This window comes from Callithrix jacchus, chromosome 4 (assembly GCF_049354715.1).
Source record: "Callithrix jacchus isolate 240 chromosome 4, calJac240_pri, whole genome shotgun sequence".
NCBI classification, from domain to species: Eukaryota; Metazoa; Chordata; class Mammalia; order Primates; family Cebidae; genus Callithrix; species Callithrix jacchus.
In genome coordinates this window covers 118,407,194-118,423,540 of record NC_133505.1, presented here as the reverse complement: position 1 = coordinate 118,423,540, position 16,347 = coordinate 118,407,194, and the positions used below count along the sequence as shown (strand labels likewise).

At 40.5% G+C, this 16,347-nt stretch overlaps 1 protein-coding gene across 9 annotated transcripts in view; it reads left to right on the top strand.

The window, feature by feature from the left end:
* Positions 1–16,347, top strand: part of LAMA4 (laminin subunit alpha 4) — a 209,616-nt gene that overhangs the window by 147,310 nt on the left and 45,959 nt on the right. For all 9 annotated transcript variants that reach the window (XM_054254353.2, XM_078369971.1, XM_054254352.2 and 6 more), the window contains 3 exons: positions 5,596–5,744; positions 13,598–13,739; positions 14,352–14,448. In XM_054254353.2, the coding sequence (XP_054110328.2) occupies positions 5,596–5,744; positions 13,598–13,739; positions 14,352–14,448 (388 nt within the window). The remainder of the gene's footprint in view (positions 1–5,595; positions 5,745–13,597; positions 13,740–14,351; positions 14,449–16,347) is intronic.

Sequence of the window (16,347 nt, the reverse complement as noted above, 5' to 3'; positions counted from 1 at the left end):
AAAATACCCTTAACTACCCTATCTGCCTGTTCCTCTGTTGTACCTACTGAGATTCCTGACTCATTCCCACCATCATTGCCATACAGAGCAGTTGCATGCAACTGGTGGGAATCTACTTTCCCTTTAATCAATTCTGCCTGGTGACTTTGCTTCCTGCTTTATGAAAAATTAGAAACAAGCAGAAGAGAGCTCCTTCCATTCTTCTTCCCCAAATCTGCCAGCCTACCTGCATCTGCACCCACACCTCTACCTCCCCTCCATTGTAAGTGTTCCTCCTCCTGTCTGGCCCCCTCACTGTGCTCCAAACCCCATCCTTCCTCACCTTGATAAGGGATTGCAGGGTTTCACTCCTCAAGTTACGCCCTCTTCCTTCGGAATCATCCAGGTCTTATTCTTTACTTAATCATTACCATCAACATGCAAACATGCCTTACAATCTCCTAACCATCAAAAAGAAAAAAAGCTCGTTTAAAAAAAAAAAATTCTTCAGCTAGAAGCAGTGGCTCATGCCTGTAATCCCAGCACTTTGGGAGGTCAAGGCAGGCAGATCACCAGTTCAAGAGATCAAGACCATCCTAGCCAACATGGTGAAACCCTGTCTCCACTAAAAATACAAAAATTAACCTGGGCATGGTGGTGCGGGCCTTTATTCCCAGCTTCTTGGGAGGCTGAGGCAGTAGAATTGCTTGAACCCGGGAGGCAGAGGTTGCAGTGAGTCGAGATCACACCACTACACTCCAGTCTGGCGACAACGCGAGACTGTCTCAAATAAAAACAACAACAACAAAAAAAAAAATTTCTAAAACTTGCATCCCTGTAACTTCTGCCCTACCACTCTGCTCAGCTTCAAAGCAAAATGTCTCAAGAGTGACATATCGTTGCTGTTTCTACCTCCCAGACTCCCACTGTCTCCTATACTCTGCCGTTTCTGAAGGGCATTCCATCCCCCTTCACTGAGACTGTTCCTGTCCAGGTCACCAGCGACCCTCCTGCAGCCAAAACCATGGTCGCCTGTCTCTCCCGGGCTTTCTCAGCCCTCCCTCTTCTAAGCACCACGTGGCGCCCTTGTCCTGGTGCCTCTGGTACCCGCTCACGGCTTCTCCCCTGGCAGGTGGTTTCTTCCCAGCCCCCTTTGCTAGCCTGTCTTCTGCACACCCTCTAAGGAATCAATAATTTAGGCTCTGCAGTCCCTATTTTTTCTTATTTTTCTCTGTTTTTGTTTTGTTTTTATTTTTTTTTATAACCGCTTAAAAATGTAAGATGTATTCACAGCTCAGGGTTTTACAAAAACAGGGTTTGGCTGGGAGCAGTGGCTCATGCCTCTAATCCCAGCACTCTGGGAGGCTAAGGTGGAAAAGATTGCTTGAACCCAGGAGTTCGAGACCAGCCTGGGGAACATAGTGAGACCCCCCTGCCCCATCTCTACAAAAATATATGTATTTTTTTAATTAGCTAGGCATGGTAGTGCATACCTGTAGTCCCAGCTGCTCAGGAGGCTGAGATGAAAGGATCACTTGAGCCCAGGAAGTGGAAGCTGCAGTGAGCCGTGATAGCGCCACTGCACTCCAGCCTGGGTGACAAAGTGAGACGCTGTCTGGGAAAAAAAAAAAGAATTTGAGCTGCATTGACCCTGGGCCATGTTGATCTCTGCTCTGGGTAGTGAATGGCTCTGTGGATGGTCCTGGGCCCTCTTTTCTACCTATACTCTCTCCCTAGCTGATCTCACTGCCTCCCACAGCTTTAAAGAACAATTACACACCAATGTTACACAATTATACCTCCAGTTGTGACACTTCCACTGCGTTCCAAACTCCTATATCCAAGTGTCTACTTGACATTTTCAAGTCAGAACTCAGTGTGATTGTAATAAAGTCACAATCCCATCTACTGTGTATTAATAATAGGCATATCAAACTTGACACGTCTTGAAGAAAACCCACTCCTTTCCCATCTCAATAAGTGACACAACCCAGTTGCTCAAATCAAAACTCCAGGGTCTACTGCTTTCCCCTTATCTCAAAAATGAATCTTGATTTTTTTTTTTTTTTTGAGACACAGTTTCGCCCTTGTTGCCCAGGCTGGAGTGCAATGGTGTGATTTCTGCTCACTGCAACCTCCGCCTTCTGAGTTCAAGAAATTCTCTTGCCTCAGCCTCCCGAGTAGCTGGCATTACAGGCAACCACCACCATGCCCAGATAATTTTTTGTATTTTTAGTGGAGACAAGGTTTCACCATGTTGGCCAGGCTGGTCTTGAACTCTTGGCCTCAGATGATCCACTGCCTCGGCCTCCCAGAGTGCTGAGAGTACAAGGATGAGGCACCTCACCGCGCCTTGAATCTTGATTTCTGACCACTTTCAAGTCTCTACTGCTACTCTTTGGTGCAAGTCACCTCATCTGCAATTTAAATTGCCACTAGAGCCTCCTAGCTGATTCATTTGTCTCCTCTCTTGTCCTTCAAGGCTTATTCTCCGTGCAGGAGCAGAACGATCCTTTGAAAACATAACCAACATTATTTCTCCTACACACACTTTCCAGTGGCACTTAAAGTAAGAAACAAGCTCATTTCATCCTGGCCCATGAGACCCTACATAACGCAGTTCAGACCCACTTCTCTGACCACACACCCAGCTCTTCTCACTCACTCTTCTCACCCAACAAACTCCTCTCTGTGTTTCAAACATACCATACTTATTTCCTGCCTTGAGACCTCTGCACCTGTTGCCCTCAGATCTTCAAATGGCTGGTGTCCTTATGACTTTTCCATCCAAGTGAACCCCTTACCCCACTCACTCCTCATCCCATCCCACCTGTCATAGTTATTCAAAATGTCTTTTACTACCTGAAATTAGCTTATTTGCTTATTTCATCACTTGTTTATTATCTGTATATCCCCCACTCAACTGTAAATTCCTTGAAAATGGAGACTGTGTTCAAAGGTATTCTACCTCCTAAAACAGTGCCTGGTCCATAATGGGAACACAGGCAATATTTGTTGATTGGATGAATGAGTACAAGTGGTATGTCCATTGTCTATTTTCCACTTATACAATTAAAAAGCATTTTTTCCCAAGCATTGTTCCCCAGATGACCAATCAAAATGGCTACAGCTTTAATACTGCCTCCACAAAAATAAACCCTTTGTACTAGGAATGTGCTACATTCTGGGATTACAAAAATAAGTTAAACTCAGTTTCTGCCTCCCAGGATTGTATGATGTGGTGAGTTAAACAATCACTTAATATTATTACAATCATGTGACACATGAATGAATAATAAAAACACGTGGCAACACTTAACACGTTCTGAGGAGGTTAGGGATGGCTACATACAGGAAGTGATATTTGAGCTGAATTTTAAAGGAGGAGTAGAGCTTTCCCAGGTAGATTAGAGAGAAAAAAAAGAAAACTATTCCAGCAGGGAAAAATATGTGCAAAGGTAAGATGGACCAGAAAAATTTGTGGAGCATTAAAACAATAAGCAGTTGGTCAAGGTTACACCACGAGATATAGTGGATTGGGGGTCATGAGAACTGATGAAATTGGTGAGAGAAGAGTGGTCAGTTGATGAAGCCTTGCTTAGAAATTGGACTCATTCCTGCAAAGAAACTGGCTGATTCTGAGAAGGGAAAATAACATGGTCAGACTTTCTAAGTAGAAAGATTACCTTTCCTGCAAGATAGTAGAGAATGGATTGGAATGCTAGAAGACTGCTCTCAGAGAAGGAAGTTAGATCACTCAGGGGAGAGGAAAGGGCTGGGAGTCAAACACCAACTTTCATGGTCTCTTTCCTGGTCAAGGAACGAGGAGACCCATGAGACAGCACAGTCACAGAAGCTAGGAAAAGAACGGGTTTTAAGCAAAGACAATGACCAACACTGTAACAAACCACAGATAGATCCAGTAAATTAAGGTGGGAAAATGTCAAGTGGATCTGGCTATTTGGTGCCAGGTGTTGGTAATCTTGGCAAGAACAATTTCTGTAAAGTGCACTGTGTCAAAGCAAAAGAAAAAGCTAGAAGGGAGCCTAGAGTGAAAGAATAAGATTTTTTGTTTGTTTTTTGTTGAGAGATACTTGAGCATGTTTACATCTGAGAAGAGTCAGTAGCTAGGAAGCAGGAATGAATAACAGGGTTACCAAGACAATGGGGCAGCATGTTTTATACAGAAAATGAACACTTTTCCTCTTAAAATTGGAGAGAAATTTGTGTGTAGGTGTAGCTATAAATCATGTATAGAGTTTGCAGGGAAGGGCTGAGGGCTGGTAGCAAAAAGTGGGGGAAATTCCTGTTCATTGGTGCTGGAGTCTCTGAGGGGGTTACCAGTGCCCTTTCCAGAACCCAGGTTCTAAACAGGTAGAAACATAAATAAAATAGGAAATACAGAGACCAAGGAGGTTGCCTTATTTCCAAAGCAGCTAAACAGCAGGAATGGCTTTAGGTCTCTTAGTGGGGTAGCTGACATTCAGTCCCAGAATTAGTCAGCTGTGCCCACCCAGACAGGCAACATCCTGAGGCTTAGGTGGGAGTTCTGCCCAAAATAGCTTTTATATGGAGGAACACAGGAAAACTCAGGCTTTCTGCTGACAGCTTGCTCCCAGGACTAAGAAGGGTGGAGTTGAGCAGAGCCTGTAGAGTTAATCTTCCCAAATTTACCCATCAAATCCATCCCTCCCCTCCCACAGGAGTAGAGTGAGGAAAGGGGTAGAGAGGTCTGGAGTTTCACTCACTGGGCTCCCTGCATATAGAGGAAACATCAGAAGTATGGAAGAAGTGTCCCCCACTAACAGTTAATGACCTCCAAATAAAACAAAAAAGAAAGTGATCTGTTTGGAATCAGATGTGGGTGAAGGAAATGTTGACTTAGGAGTGATGACAATGTTTAGAATCACTATTTGGGTGACTAGGAGAACAAATCTCTGCAGCATTGAGGGGCCATCCAAGGCTGAAAGTCATGGGTTTGCAGGAACATCCATCTCCACAGCTGCATGACCTTTAGGCAAAATCATAGGTCTGTGGTTGGATTAAAAACCAAGAGAGCCTGTGTTACAAGGTGAATTTCAGGAAGTAATCAACCACATGAAATGGAGCTGAAAGGTCAGATAAGATGAGAACGGAATGATGTCATTGGATTTAGTAACTTAGATGTCATTAACTTCTCTTTTGGTGGAGTAATGGAATAGAAATCAGATAGGAATAGGTCAAAATGGGGAATATAAAGCAAGAAAATAGAGACAACATATATAAACAACTTCCCATTTTGTGAAATAATTTGCTATAAAGAGAGCAGAAAAGTCCTGCAGTAACATTAGGGAAGTGTGCAGATAATTGAAGGTTTTAGTTTAGTTTAGGTTTCGGGTCTGAAATGGTAGAGCATTTCTGGGTTGTGAATGCTAGGGAAGCAATCGTAGAGAAGAAAGCACTGACAATGCAGGATAAATAGATATCTACTTGGAGCATTTTAGACTTACAGGGCCCTGCACTAACATTTGCTTACCTTCAAAATAAAAAACAATAGAGATTATCTTTTGGTACCTAGGAAGAATGTTTTAAGTTCTTCTAAATTCAATTTATTTATTAAAAAATGTTTTTCTTTAGAATGCATCAGGGATTTATGCAGAAATAGATGGAGCCAAAAATGAACTACAAGTAAAACTATCTAACCTAAGTAACCTCAGCCACGATTTAGTCCAAGAAGCTATTGACCATGCACAGGACCTTCAACAGGAAGCTAATGAATTGAGCAGGTAATATCCTGGTTTTAAAAATGCAAAAATCTACATGGGCTGAAGAAAATGTTACTATTCAGTTCCATATGCCAGAGCTACTGGGATACAATTTTAGCAGGTTGGTTAAGGATGCGTATGCTTATTTGTTGATATGTCAGTCGGTTGTTTGGTCCATCTGAAAGTCCATCATTGTTTATTGCCATTGTTTGGGGGAGATGGTCTTTTTGATTTTAAAAAATCTGTTATATTAAAGTCCTGTGTTCCAGGAAGAGGAGGGTGTTCATTCCGTAATTATTAGGAGGATGAATGAAGACTTTTTGATTAGGGGCATAAATGCTGTATAAAACATTATAAAATAAATCAGATCCTTCTAAGTCTAACATCACCTATTTACTTCATAGACAGCATTATCTTTCCACACCCAAGTGTCTTAAGTAAAGCTGGCTGGGAATTGGCAATATAACTGACTTCTGACAAATACTCCACAGTGCCCAACAGGAACTATTTTATTTCAACACCTGTTAAGAGAAAATCAATTGGCAATTTTCCTCCCAGCACCTAGAAGAGAGTCACACAACCCTTGGACACTCAATTAATGTTAATTGAAAAGTACTGAAAGATTGGAATTGAATTCCTGACCCTGAAATAATAGGTAAATAATGAGATCACTATAGAGAAAGATTAGAAAAAAGGACCAGTAAAGGTCATGAATAAAATAAGAACCAATATTAACTTCTGCTCAAAATATAAATCACTTTCTTATTCTTGATTGCCAAAATTTTCAAACACTCTTCCAAATCTCCTATGAAGAGGAAAAAAAAAGGAGATTATATAAAACCTTGGTGTATGAGTGGGTGAGACAGTGCTATATCCTGCTGGGTAACGTGGCCCTAGAAAATTAGCTTTTGATGAAGTCAATAAAATGGAGCTTAGAAAAAATACTGGCGGGGCGCAGTAGCTGACACCTGTAATCCCAGCAGTTTGGGAGGCCAAAGCAGGTGGATCACGAGGTCATCAGATCGAGACCATCCTGGTCAACATGGTGAAACCCCGTCTCTACTAAAAATACAGAAAATTAGCTGGGCATGGTGGCGCGTGCCTGTAATCCCAGCTACTCAGGAGGCTGAGGCAGGAGAATTGCCTGAACCCAGGAGGCAGAGGTTGCAGTAAGCCGAGATCGTGCCATTGCACTCCAACCTGGGTGACAAGAGCGAAACTCCATCTCAAAAAAAAAAAAAAATACTGTTTGGATAATATGCTATATTGGCAGAATATTGTTTTTGAGATCCATCTTATGGCTCTCTTCATTACTCTCTGTCATTTTGGTAACTACATTCCATTCATTGGGATTCCAAAATATAACACCTGCATAATGCCACTCTGCAACAAACAGTGTTCCAGCATGATTCTAAGACAGTTACTACACGCTTTACATGAAACACGATCCAAAATGTCAATCACCCTCAAGTCCTTTTCTATTTAAAATATTTCTGACTATGTGTTCATGAAAGTATTTCAATTTAGAGACATCTTTGTTCAAAATGTGAATATCCTTCCATATCTATCAGGTGTGCACAATGATTTACATGCTGTGCTCAAAGATAAATATCATTCATTAAGAAGCTTCCATTTCAATAACACATTTTTTAATTTGAATATTGAGGTAGTACTTGTTCTGTGTCTAGTAATAAAAGCAAAGTCATAAAGGCTTTGTTTCATGCTCTTATATCTTACCACTCTCATGAGCAAAATTTAAAACATTAATAATATTGATACATATTTGTAACATCTTGTTTCTTTTTTCCCTTTCCTTTAAAACGTTTTCTTATCTGTCTTCCCCAGATTTTGCTCTCTGAGCCATTTTCTAAGAAGAGGTTGTGGGGAGGAACAGGTAGTGAGTATTTAGATTAGAAATCCCCTCTGCAGAACAGAGCCACATGACTTCTATAGGCCCTAGGCACTTTTTTTTTTTTTTTTTTTAGCAGAGTCTCATTCTATCACCCAGGCTAGAGTGTAGTGGCACGATCTCGGCTCACTGCAACCTCCGCCTTCCAAGTTCAAGCAATTCTCCTGCCTCAGCCTCCTGAGTACCTGGGATTATACATGTGCGCCACCAAGCCTGGCTAATTTTTGTATTTTTAGGAGAGACATGCCAGTCCAATCCCAATTCAGGAAGTGGTGTAGGTGTAATAATAAACCCTGATGTTTACCAGATGCCAGGCTGGTCTTGAACTCCTGACCTCATGATTTGCCCACCTCAGCCTCCCAAAGTGTTGGGATTACGGGCATGAGCCACTATGCCCGGCTACTAGGCACTTTTGCCTTGGTGAGTTCCTTTCTTAATAAAAAAAATTAAAACCTTTATTTCATGTCTGCATTGGTATAAAGATTACCACCATTATTATTTTTATCCTCATTTTTTCTTCTGATTGAGAAAAATTAAAATGAAAACATTTTTGCAAGCCCTTGCTGTGCCTAATAAATAAGTCAGCCCTTCTGTAGAGCAGGTAGAATGATGATAGACTTGGACAACAGAGAGAGAAGTAGCCAAAGAAATACATACAAGGTTGCTCTGAGTGTAAGGGGGCATACAGGGACTGGAACTGGGTGCAGGAGACTGAGAAACAATGACTGAGCTCAACAGGTCAGGTGGTTAGAAGACAGGAACCAGTGAGGGATCTGCAATGTCATATACTGGGTCAGAGAGTATATGTGGAGGTTACTGACGAACGAGGTGATGATACTAATCATTAATGTTTGGGACTGAGAAAAAATAAGGAATTGGTGGATTTAAGACTGAACAAAATTAAGACAAAGGATTTAGATGAACTGTGGAAGTGGAGGTTAGAGTTTGTTTTACAGAGGCAGTAGAGGTTGTAAATAAAATGAATTATGTGGGTATACATAGAGTTTTAAAATCCCAATTCAGGAAATGGTGTAGGTGTAATAATAAACCCTGATGATTACCAGACGCCAGGCATGGTATACCAAGCATTTACATATTTTATTCCTGTTATATTAGCCCCTGTGTGTGAGTGCCCAGTGTGTGACGGCTACTCAGTAAATGTTGGATTAACCTTACACAGGCCAGACAGGAGCAAAGGCAAAGACTATGGTGTGGAAGGGCAGGGGTGAGGGTGGACTGAGCTGGGGCTGTGTGCTGAGGAAGGGCTGGGTGCTGAGACCAGCTTGGTCATAGAGACCCCAACCCAGGTGGCGCTGAAGGAATTAAGAAGCAGATACACAGATAGAGTGCAAAAGTGGGAAACAGAGTGGAGCGTCAGGGGACTGACAGCATTTCCCAGCTGAAAGCCCAGAGCAGACTCTGACCCATGTATTTATTCTTTGTGAACAAGTGGTTATTTTTAATAAGCAGGTGCTCAATGTTTCTTCATAGAATAAAAATAGACTAAACAGGGAGATAGTGCCTGTTTAAAATAGAAATAAGCTAGAAAGCACTCTTTGCTAGTCAGCAATGGGGACAAGAGCATATATCCTGTGTTTGGGGAACTGTTTTAACTAGTGCATGACTGGTACATATTGCTTACTTGTTCTAGCAGTTTTCTGGTTGGGGATAGTTCAGTGTTTCTTGCCATTGCCTCTCAGCAAACAGCATGTACTCCACCACACACACATCAAGACCTTCTCCCAACAGGTCTTCTCTTTGTGTGTGTGTGTGTGTGTGTGTGTGTGTGTGTGCAAAGCTAGGTAAGCAAGCACAGCTTTATCTTGGTGAACTATTTCTTGGAGGATTTGGAATCTGCACCTGCAGACTACACAAAGAGAAATAAGACAAATTAATAACACAATCATAAGAGCAATCAGAGATCCTCCAAGTGTTTTTACCAAGGTCACTGGATTTAGGACTGCTAATCCATCAGCAGCTCCCTCGAGCACTTCCATTCCCAGAATTAAAGTTAAATGGGCTTGAGAGGCCTGAAAATCTTGCTCTTTTAATTTAGCTATATCCAAAGATAAGTTTCCAGCATGCTTTTCCATGTGATGCTTTATTTTTTCCCAATTATGCTCAGCTTCCTTGTAAGGATAAGGAGTAATACAATAATCAGAAGTATTCCAATCACACTGTAATTGAATTCTATATTCTAAACTAACTACTCTGTCCCCTAACCAGAAGACTGCTTCCCTAAGATCATTAATCTGGTTAGCTATATTCTGGTCTATCTTTGTTTGAGAATGCTACAGCAAAGTGGAGTTCTTTTGCTTATTGTTGACAAACTCAGCAGTTTGTATGAAGGAGTGCGAGGCTGCTCCAGACACAGTTGCGGTGGCTGTGACTGCAATCAGACCCATAATGATTAAAATTAAAGTTGCAATAAATCTTCGGGTACATTTTAAAACGTTTTGTATAATTTCAGTAAGAATATGCACTGAGGGAGATGCTTCCCAGGGACAAGACAGGTTTACAGGTAGGTTTACAGGTAGCCATATTCCCTCTCAAGCTCCGATAGTACAGAGTTGTGAGAGTTAAGCACAGAAGCATTAACACACAAGGAAATAACTTACAATTTTGTCATGTCACTTTGGAGTTAATAAAATAAATCTGTAACTTTCCCACCACCAAAAGATGAGGGTGTTTAACACAACTCTGTATCCAAAGAGTTTTAGTTTTTACAACTTTGAATGAATAGTAATTACAAGAACGGGATCTAGTATAGTTTCCTTTCAAGACCTCTCTTGTTTTTAGGGCCGTAAGTATTTTCCAAAGTTCTTTTTGTTCAGTTACCATTGTCAGCCAAACCATTCCTGGCCTAGGTTTTGTCATGCCCCCAATTTTTCAAACAATAGTAGTGTTTGGTTTTGACTCGGGACTGTTATTATTTTTTGTGTACCATGTAATTGATTCTGTGTCATGACAAAAGAGCTAATTGATGCAATTAATATCCCCTTAGGGGAGCAATCAATAATAATTCCATCATTGCACAGCACCTCAGCCTCTGCCGTGACACAATCTTCCCTGATTAATATTTTTAACTTAAAGGACCATTCTTTATTTTGTCTACATTAAGGTTTGGGTGGGCGAAACATGTTGTTTTATTTCTCAAATTATTGTAAGAAATACCAAGGCCAGAAATCATATGCAACTGAGCTTGAATGTGATTTCTTCCAGGTACTATGGCTAGCCATGCCTGAAGTTTTTATTGTAAACATCCTTTAGCTGCTACTAGGCATATAGGTAGATGTTCAAAACCGAGAGGGATATTCATTAAAATACATTCTTCTTGAGGATGAGACGAGTCTTGATTAATTATCCACTCCAGCATCCACAGCTATCCTTAGTATATACATCTACAGGGGGATCTAACCGTGTCATAGGTCGCAACAGAGGAAGGAAAGGAATATATGCCCAATATGTGAAATTTCGTTTCACTTCTGTAGTTAAGTAAAGCAGAGGGAGTGGAGAAGGAACAAAGAAATCTTTAACTGGTTGTGGTTAATTAGTTGTGACACCACCGCACTGGGACCAGGCTCACATTCTGCCTTCACATTGTCAAATGCTAGAAACTGCGGTGCTACGTCCTGAGCTTCTGTGTCTGCAATTGCCTTTCTGACGGCTTCTTGTAATCTAGCTATAGTCTGCTACGGCTCCTTTGGTCCTTGTCTCACTGCACTAAAGGATGGAATATTTCACCTCCCATTGTAATCTTTTCCCAAGCTCTTAAACACGCTTTCCTAATCTGCTCTATGGCTAAATCAGCCATAGTGGCCTGTGCTTGTAAAAGACCCTATGCATCAATTCCTGTGAGCTGTTCCACGATAATATTAATCGGAGGCTGAGCATTGACATTCATACTAGCTTGAATATTAGCCTCATCAGCCCACCAGGCCGTAAATGGTAAGAATTGAGAAGGAGATGGGCAAGCTCGAGTTAACGTGTCCGAGTCAGCGGGAATTAATCTATGAGAGGTGGCCACATTTTTTTTCTTTTTTTTTTTTATTGCACTTTAGGTTCTGGGGTACATGTGCAGATCATGCAGGTATGTTGCATAGTTACATACATGGCAAAGTGGTTTGCTGCCTTCATCCCCCCATCACCTATATCTGGTATTTCTCCCCTTGTTATTTTTCAACAGTTCCATAACAAACAGAGATCCCAGGTCATATTGACTAATGGATTGTTTAAATTCTTTTAAAAGTTTAAATGGAAAAGGCTCAAATGTTACCTGAAACTGTCCTTGTTGATTTGGGGGATATATTATAACAGGAAACTGCCAAGCCTCTAAATCTTTGTCTTTACCAGCTGCTGAATTCCAGCCTGAATAGACCCATTACTGCTCTTTTAGTTTCCCTTTCAAAACAGCCTCTGGTTCCTCTAATGGAGAAACGTCAGGTGGATCTGGCCACTCTTTGATGAAATACTGAGGAGGCGCTGATGGACGAACTCCTTCTTTTTCCTCATTTAGTCTTTTTTCTTAACTGGGTTATCTTTAATTTCTTCATCCCAGTTATATTCTCCTTCTTTCCCTGAATCTTCCTCCTTATCATCAGTTTGAAATGGCTCTAATGCTGAATGCACCATTGCCCAAACTGACTATACTGGGATTGAAATATCCTCAGCTCCTTCTTTATATGCCTTTTTAAAAGTAGTACCCACTTTTTCCCATTCTTCTATGTTTAGAGCTCCCTGCTCAGGAAACCAGGGATAATATTTTTCAACTGCATTAAAAGGCTGTGTTATGCAGCTAGTACTAACTTTAACTTCTCTTCTAATCAAATCACGAAGCCAACTATGACAGACTTCGCGTTTGCTTGAAACTTGTCCCATTGTGACCCTGACCTTCTGAGCTCCCCCAACTTACCCTGGGAGATTTTTTTCAAGAGTTCTCAGGTGTCCTTCAGCTTAGATTAGCTGCTTCTCAGGTGACCCTTTGTCCTGGGTTCGAGCCCCACATTTGGGCACCACTTGCCAAGAGCAGCTCAGTTGTAGAGACCCCAACCCAGGTGGTGCTGAAGGAATTAAGAAGCAGATACATAGATAGAGTGCAAAAGTGGGAAACAGAGTGGAGCATCAGGGGACAGATGGCATTTCCCAGCTGAAAGCCCAGAGCAGACTCTGACCCACGTATTTATTCTTTGTGAACAAGTATTTTTAATAAGCAGGTGCTCAATGTTTCTTCATAGAATAAAGATAGACTAAACAGGGAGATAGTACCTCTTCACTACTAAAATAGAAATAAGCTAGAAAGCACTCTTTGCAAGTCAGCAATGGAGACATATATCCTGTATTTGGGGAACTGGTTTAACTAGTGCATGACCAGTACATATTGCCTACTTATTCTAGCAGTTTTCTGCCTGGGGGTGGCTCAGTGTTCCTTGCCATCACCTCTCAGCAAACAACATGTACTCGACCACACACTCATCAAGACCAGCTGGGGCTGTCTCATTCCTGAGCCCCAGGATGTAGCCAGGCCTCAGGAATGAGACAAACCTTGACAATATGTGCCCTAGACAAGCTCTGCATACTCTCCCAGAGCCTTGGCTTCCTCTACAGAAAGGAAATAACAATGCTGATTTGGTTAAGCACGAGGTAGTGATGATCATGGGTTCATTCCTCTGCCTGACATCCATCACATAAACAAATTCCTGCTGGAAGAGGAGCAGAGGCTGCTTTTAAATCATCATTCCCTTTTCCTGCTGCACTGCCAGACAGGCAGCTGTCACAGAACCAAAATGGGGTTCAACAAAGACAGAAGAACGCAGAGCAGGTGTGACCCTCAAGAAAAGCTTGCCACGCCAGGCGACTGAATAACAAGAAGGAAGCATCTGTGAATTATTTAAAAAACAAGCATTAAAAATGGCCTCATTCCCCAAAAAGGTAAGAAGGAGAAATAACAATGTTTGTTTATTAACAGGAAGTTGCATAGTTCAGATATGAACGGGCTGGTACAGAAGGCTTTGGATGCATCAAATGTCTATGAAAATATTGTCAATTATGTTAGTGAAGCCAACGAAACAGCAGAATTTGCTTTGAACACCACTGACCGAATTTATGATGTGAGTATTCCCTTAAGTTCATTTACACTTTGCCTTTTCCACTTTATGACTTTTCTGCTTTCCCATGTCATCTCTTGAACTTCCAGTGTGCAATACAAATGGCAGAAAGAGTGGGAAGGGCAGGGGAACTAAGGAAAGACCATTTCATGAAGGCCTTCAAGGTTTCAGTCTGCAGGTTCTTCAAGATGTGCTGTACACCCGTCAGCAAATGCCATTTTCTTTGACAGCTTGGTTTTTTCAAAGTCCCTGAAAAAAAGACCATATGTATTTAAAATTAATTTCTGCTGATAGAGAAGATGTTTTATGCATGCCTTTAGATTTTTTCAACTCAAAATTATTTATTGCATGACTTCTATGTGACAAGCCTTGGCCAGGGCTTTGTTCTAGGTTCACTTAATCTTTCCAAAAGAAAAAAATTACCTTGAAAATGCCAAAGACATTGCTTTCTCATGGTAACATTTATATCTGACCTTAATTTTGAGGTGTGAAAATGAAGCTGAATGAATTTTGCTTGGTGTTTAGCAAATAAACTGTGTCACTTAAATCCTACAACCATGAATAGCTTATTTCTTCTGCTGTCATTTTTACTCTCTCCTCCCAATTCCTTTGTAGGCGGTGAGTGGGATTGATACTCAAATCATTTACCATAAAGATGAAAGCGAGAACCTCCTCAATCAAGCCAGAGAACTGCAAGCAAAGGCAGAGTCTAGTAAATATCTTCACTTTCCTATCTCCCTTCTAATGTACAGCTGCTTCCATCCTTTCATACATGTAGACAGAGATTTCCAAAATCTAAAATTAAAGAATAAATAATATTATAACTAAATAACATATCAATAGTTCCTGCTCAGAGTCAAGTTATAAAAGAGTAAAGATTTGATACTTAAAATTGTGATTAAAAAAAAAAACTGCCAAGTAGTAAACTACATGGAAACATATGGCTATCTCACCTATTGCTGATATTCCTGCTAATCAAATAGGCTGATTAGTGGAAACTTACCATAAATACCAATTTTTAAGGGGAAATGTCATAAAATACACTTAACACTAAAACTATATGGTACAGAATCTCCTCTTTCTTGAACAATTCAGAAGGCCTTTTAAAATGTTTCCCATGAAGGAATGGGGCACCACTGTAAGTCAATTAGGATGACAGGGTACCACAAAGCCATCCGGTTCTTTGCATTTGTTTTGTAGTTTTATTCTACACAGTTTACTGTATTTATGACAGACCTAATGACCATATGGAAGGAAGTTTTTCCAAAGGCCAATGTTTGCACCTGATAAAGTGTGCACATCCAAGAGTGAGGGAGGGAAGAAAAAATAAAAGCAAAATCACATTAGACAATTTTGAATCTTGTGAGTTACTCTTAAAAACAATTGAATGGACTAAAAAATACACTAAACATTATTCATCTCTGAGATAATGAACTAATTCCTAAGGATTTTTGAACATTGACTAATGAGGTTGGAAATTCATCATCTAGCGAACTTCTAACTACCACCTAAAAACAAAAGCCAAGTTTGAAAACAAAAACCTCACCTAATTTTGTCAAAGTAATAAATCTCATTTAATCATGCATATTCTTTTCTTTTGCAAAGAGCCATTATATAGAAAAGATAAATGCACTTTGCTTTTATACGCAGATACTTAACTGTTTATTTCCCATAAAACAACTGTTATTTTACTTTGGTGAGTAAACAAAGGCAATAAAAAGTGCCATTGTTTCTCTATTCTAATTATTACATGACTAATTAATTTATTATGTAAGTCTATCATGAACATACTCTATGGAAAATATTTAGAATATCAGTGAAAATATTTAGAATTGTAATATTAACAGTAAAATACTTCTAAATAAATGTTGCTATATCTATGTATTGCTTTCATTTCTTGTGTTGGAAAGACCAGAATGTGTCAGTCATCATAACACAGTGACTTAAATATTTTATTTTATTTTTTGATAACTTGTAATATAGTCTCTCATTATTGAGTTACTGTCATTATTAAGTTAGGGAACCTCATAAAAAACACTTTACTATTTTGGGAATGACATCCCTTCAAAGTTCAATATTTTATGTCTAAGTCTCTCTGCATTAGCCTGTTTGACTATTTTTGCAGACCTTTTCATCTATTTCATGATCTCATTTGGCCAAATCCCTTCATGTACTTATTTGCAAAAGGAACAACAACAATAAGGACTTCATAGGACTTAGAACTTTATAGGACTGTCAGGGCTGGACGAGGTGGCTCATGCCTGTCATCCCAGCACTTTGGGAGGCCAAGCGGGGCAGATCACAAGGTCAGGAAATCAAGACCATCCTGGCCAACACGGCGAAACCTCGTCTCTACTAAAAATACAAAAATTAAGCAGGCGGGTGATGAGCACCAGTAGTCCCAGGTACCTGGAGGCTGAGGCAGGAGAATCGCTTGAACCTGGGAGAGGCTGCAGTGAGCCAAGATTGTTCCACTTAACTACTCCAGCCTGGGTGACAGAGTGAGACTCTGTCTCAAAAAAAAAAAAAGAACTTTATAGGACTGTCTTCCCTTGAAAATACACACATCTATGATGTACATTCAAGTTTTCAAATTAAACCAAGGTCATCT